Below are 5991 nucleotides of genomic sequence, written 5' to 3' on the forward strand. Positions count from 1 at the left end.
GTTGGATCATGCCCTAATTGAATCAGTGCCTCATAGATTTGAAGGCCGGAAGGGCCCGTTTGCATCATCTCCTCGGACCCCCTGCATAGCACAGGCCACAGAACCTCACCATCGATGGTTAATTATTTGTTAAGTGGGGACAGTGTGGTCAGGCTGGTAGATCTGTTTCTTCCCAGCACTAGACTCCTAAGTACTAGTTAGAGGCAATGCAATCTCTGCCAACTAGCACCCGCTGCCTCTCATTATAGGGCCAGAAGCATCTCTTGAAGTCTCATCTGGCGCAGGAAATGCATCATGTTACCTTTCAATGGCTCCTGCTTCCATCCCGCAAAGTTCCTCCTGATCGGCATCCCTGGGCTGGAAACCCTGCATGTCTGGATCTCCATCCCCTTCTGCTTCATGTACGTCATCGCCATCCTGGGGAACTGCACCATCCTCTTCATCATCAAGACGGAGCCGAGCCTGCATGAGCCCATGTTCTACTTCCTCTCCATGCTGGCCGTCATCGACCTAGTCCTCTCCACCTCCACCATGCCCAAGCTGCTGGCCATCTTCTGGTTCAGTTACAGAGAAATCAGCTTGGAAGCCTGCCTCCTCCAGATGTTTGTCATACACTCCTTCTCAACCATAGAGTCTGGGATCTTCCTGGCCATGGCTTTCGACCGCTACATCGCCATCTGCAACCCACTGAGGCACAAGACCGTCTTGACCAACATGATCGTATCCAAGATTGGGCTGGCGGCCATGATCCGGGGCATGTTGTACATCTCTCCACTGCTCCTACTTGTCCAACGGTACGCGTACTACAGGACCAACATCATCGCACATTCCTACTGTGAGCACATGGCAGTTGTGATACTGGTGTGTGGGGATATCACCATCAGCAATCTCTATGGCCTGACTATTGGCTTTCTGGTGCTGCTCATGGATTTGCTGTTCATTGTCCTGTCCTACATCATGATCCTGCGGGCCGTGCTCAGGCTAGCCTCAGTTGATGCCCGCCTCAAGACCTTCAGCACCTGCATCTCCCATGTCTGCGCCATCCTGGCCTTCTACACACCCATTGTCGCCTCATCGCTGACACACCGGTTCGGCCAAAATGTGTCTCCTCGCATCCACATCCTGCTGGCCAACTTCTACCTCCTGGTCCCACCCATGCTGAACCCCATTGTGTATGGGGCGAGGACCAAACAGATATGGCAGAGAGTGCTTAAAATTTAAGTATTTGCTTCAGGTTCAGCGGCTGTCTGTTGAAGCAAATACTCACCAGCAAACACACACCACACAACAAAAACACTAACCCAGGAACGTATCCTTGCAACAAAGCCCGTTGCCAACTGTGCCCACATATCTATTCAGGGGACACCATCATAGGGCCTAATCACATCAGCCACACTATCAGAGGCTCGTTCACCTGCACATCTACCAATGTGATATATGCCATCATGTGCCAGCAATGCCCCTCTGCCATGTACATTGGCCAAACTGGAGACTCTTTATGTAAAAAAATAAATGGACACAAATCAGACGTCAAGAATTATAACATTCAAAAACCCATCGGAGAACACTTCAATCTCTCTGGTCACTCGATTACAGACCTAAAAGTCGCAATATTACAACAAAAAAACGTCAAAAACAGACTCCAACGAGAGACTGCTGAATTGGAATTAATTTGCAAACTGGACACCATTAAATTAGGCTTGAATAAAGACTGGGAGTGGATGTGTCATTACACAAAGTAAAACTATTTCCCCTGTTTATTTCCCCCCCTCTCCTGTTCCTCAGACGTTCTTGTCCACTGCTGAAAATGGCCCACCTTGATTATCACTACAAAAGGTTTTTTTTCCTCTCCTGCTGGTAATAGCTCACCTTAAGTGATCGCTCTGGTTACAGTGTGTATGGTAACACCCATTGTTTCATGTTCTCTGTGTATATAAATCTCCCCACTGTATTTTCCGCTGCATGCATCTGATGAAGTGAGCTGTAGTTCACGAAAGCTTATGCTCAAATAAATTTGTTAGTCTCTAAGGTGCCACAAGTACTCCTTTTCTTTTTGTGGATACAGACTAACACGGCTGCTACTCTGAAACCTGTCAGTAGGTGGGTGAGTGATGGGGAGGGAAGGAGCATTACAAGTGTAACTTTAGCGCCCTCGTGGCCAATATGGAGTCTGCTCTGCATGCAGCTCTGGCCAAGAGAAGGCGTGCACAGGAATGCAGCAGGAAAAATCCCTTCCACCCCAGGGGCACCTGTTCCAAACCCCCAAGAGTGAACACAAACACACACACAGGAAAAGTACAATGGATATAACAAAGGGAGATATTTATTTACAGAGGGATGAGAGGAGAAAAACAACAAGGGGAAATATAGGGAGAGCAGTAGAACAGGGTTGCACCCAAACCAAGGCCCCAAAGGCCCAGGGGTAGCACAGTCTGAAAGGGCAAACACTGAGCAATGTGTCTGCGCACAGAGGTCAGGAGTCCCGAGCAAAGTTCCAGTCCGGTGGGGAGTCTTGGGTGCTCCTGGTTATCTTCGACACCGGTGAACTTTCCCCAACAAACCCCTCCGGTGCCCTCTTCTGACGCTCTCTGCAAAGCCACACAGAGCGACAACCTCCCCACTTAACTAGCTACAGCCTCCCTCCTTATTCCCAATGCAGAGTCACAACCCCCAGGACTCACAGCCCCATGCAGCTCTGGGCAGCCGGGATACTGGGTCCAGCTCCAGCCTGTCCTTCTCGGGCGATTCCCTCCTGGCACAGTGCTCCTCCTGGCTCCTGTCCTGGGGTGTTCCCGATCGGCCGCCCTGTCCTTCCCAGGCTTCAGGCAGGTTCTCTGCTGCTTCACTTTGCAAGGGCCTGTGGGCTGCAGCCCTTCTCCCTCTCTCTGGCTCCAGCGCCCCACCTGGAGTTTCCCTCCTTTCTCTCACTGCTCCCGCTCCCCACCTAGGAAAAAGATTTAAAGGGGCCATGCTCGCTAAACCCGAAGGGGCTACACAAGGAACTCCTGGGGAGAGGCATGTGAGGGGGTGAGGGACAGTGCTGGTGTGGGCATACAAGTGAAAGTATGAGGTTGAGCTCTGACTGCCCACAGGGGAGCCACAAGCGATGGAAGGCGGGGAGTTTGCATGGGACAGAATCGCCTGCCCGCCCCCAGCTACCACAGTCGCCAAGGTTTGGGCTTTCCCAGGGCTCAAGCTGCAGTGGGAGGCTGGAACACGCTGGCCCCAGCCCGCTCAGTATGCTGGGCACAGAGACATGAAAGGCGCCCTTCCGGCCTGCGGTTTGGGATCCCCGAATCACCAGCACGTCCCTCGCTGCCTGGCACATGGGCAGCCACCAAAGGGACGTGCACAGCAGCTGTCACTCCCCTCGCTCCCACTGCCCCGGGGAAAGAGTCCCCACCAGCGGTCATGAGCCCGTCCTCTCTTCCCCGCATCCCCACCTTGTGGCCTGGCACTGACCGAGGGCCTAACCCTTGCAGTGACAGGCACGATTCTCCCCGTGAGTCACAGTCGGACGAGATGGTGTATGTCAGCTCCCTAGCCCAAGCACCCACTTCCTCCTGCTTAACCATCACCTCCCTCCTTTCTGGCACCTGTTTAACTGGTTCCTAGCTTGCCCTCCCCAGCCCTCCCCAGCCCCCAGAAAGCTACCTTCTAACCCTCCTGCCTCTTCAAGTCCATCCCCACCTTCCTCCTGTCATAATTATGGAAGCAGTGGGTCTGCCCTGCCTGCGAGACGCTGGCTATGTGATGTTATTGACATAAACTGTGACCGTATAGATCATTGTTGTAACCACTGTTATATATTTGCAGAAAATATTGTACAAAGGTTGTTGTGTGAGATGTCCATAAAAAGGTTATGATTTGCTGGTTATGATTATGCTATCTGTATGTGTGTATCATTTTTGTAGTTGAAGTTATGAATATTGGCTATGTACTTGTATCTCAATGTGTTTTGATTCTAAGTAGCCTCAGTGAAGCATTTGGTCATCTTCTTGAGAAAGGACTATTTTGAGTAAGTGCCCAGTCAAGAAACACTTAACTCAACAGTGAATTTTGGGAGACTCCAGACCACATCTGAGCTTTCCTGGGAATGTTCAAACTAACATGTAAACAATGGTGTCAGCCTGTAAAGAACTGAGTCATGCATGGACATGTGACTTGCCCATGTGACTCCAAAGTCCATCTTGTTGCTGTGATTTTGCACAGAAGAACCAAGGGGTTTCCATCCACAAGAGAAAGAATATAAAAGGCCCTGGAAACCCCTCCATCTTGTCTTCAATCCTGCTTCTTACTTCAGGAGGAACCTTGTTACAAACTGAAGCTCTGAACAAAGGACTGAATGACCCATCCCAGGTGTGGATGGACTCCAGAGACTTATCATAGAATCATAGAATCATAGAATATCAGGGTTGGAAGGGACCCCAGAAGGTCATCTAGTCCAACCCCCTGCTCGAAGCAGGACCAATTCCCAGTTAAATCATCCCAGCCAGGGCTTTGTCAAGCCTGACCTTAAAAACCTCTAAGGAAGGAGATTCTACCACCTCCCTAGGTAACGCATTCCAGTGTTTCACCACCCTCTTAGTGAAAAAGTTTTTCCTAATATCCAATCTAAACCTCCCCCACTGCAACTTGAGACCATTACTCCTCGTTCTGTCATCTGCTACCATTGAGAACAGTCTAGAGCCATCCTCTTTGGAACCCCCTTTCAGGTAGTTGAAAGCAGCTATCAAATCCCCCCTCATTCTTCTCTTCTGCAGGCTAAACAATCCCAGCTCCCTCAGCCTCTCCTCATAAGTCATGTGTTCCAGACCCCTAATCATTTTTGTTGCCCTTCGCTGGACTCTCTCCAATTTATCCACATCCTTCTTGTAGTGTGGGGCCCAAAACTGGACACAGTACTCCAGATGAGGCCTCACCAATGTCGAATAGAGGGGAACGATCACGTCCCTCGATCTGCTCGCTATGCCCCTACTTATACATCCCAAAATGCCATTGGCCTTCTTGGCAACAAGGGCACACTGCTGACTCATATCCAGCTTCTCGTCCACTGTCACCCCTAGGTCCTTTTCCGCAGAACTGCTGCCTAGCCATTCGGTCCCTAGTCTGTAGCTGTGCATTGGGTTCTTCCGTCCTAAGTGCAGGACCCTGCACTTATCCTTATTGAACCTCATCAGATTTCTTTTGGGCCAATCCTCCAATTTGTCTAGGTCCTTCTGTATCCTATCCCTCCCCTCCAGCGTATCTACCACTCCTCCCAGTTTAGTATCATCCGCAAATTTGCTGAGAGTGCAATCCACACCATCCTCCAGATCATTTATGAAGATATTGAACAAAACCGGCCCCAGGACAGACCCTTGGGGCACTCCACTTGATACCGGCTGCCAACTAGACATGGAGCCATTGATCACTACGCGTTGAGCCCGACAATCTAGCCAGCTTTCTACCCACCTTATAGTGCATTCATCCAGCCCATACTTCCTTAACTTGCTGACAAGAATACTGTGGGAGACCGTGTCAAAAGCTTTGCTAAAGTCAAGAAACAATACATCCACTGCTTTCCCTTCATCCACAGAACCAGTAATCTCATCATAAAAGGCGATTAGATTAGTCAGACATGACCTTCCCTTGGTGAATCCATGCTGGCTGTTCCTGATCACTTTCCTCTCATGCAAGTGCTTCAGGATTGATTCTTTGAGGACCTGCTCCATGATTTTTCCAGGGACTGAGGTGAGGCTGACTGGCCTGTAGTTCCCAGGATCCTCCTTCTTCCCTTTTTTAAAGATTGGCACTACATTAGCCTTTTTCCAGTCATCCGGGACTTCCCCGGTTCGCCACGAGTTTTCAAAGATAATGGCCAATGGCTCTGCAATCACAGCCGCCAATTCCTTCAGCACTCTCGGATGCAACTCGTCCGGCCCCATGGACTTGTGCACGTCCAGCTTTTCTAAATAGTTCCTAACCACCTCTATCTCCAAAGAGGGCAGG

The 5991-nt window shown here is 50.3% G+C and overlaps 1 protein-coding gene across 1 annotated transcript; it reads left to right on the top strand.

Annotated features, from left to right (window-relative positions):
- The first annotated feature begins 294 nt into the window (after window positions 1-294).
- Window positions 295-1221, top strand: LOC140898654 (olfactory receptor 52M1-like). Its single transcript, XM_073312836.1, has one exon. The coding sequence runs from the start codon at window positions 295-297 to the stop codon at window positions 1219-1221; it is 927 nt and encodes a 308-aa protein (XP_073168937.1).
- Window positions 1222-5991: the final 4770 nt, after the last annotated feature.

This window comes from Lepidochelys kempii, chromosome 1 (genome assembly GCF_965140265.1).
Source record: "Lepidochelys kempii isolate rLepKem1 chromosome 1, rLepKem1.hap2, whole genome shotgun sequence".
In the NCBI taxonomy this organism is placed as follows: Eukaryota; Metazoa; Chordata; order Testudines; family Cheloniidae; genus Lepidochelys; species Lepidochelys kempii.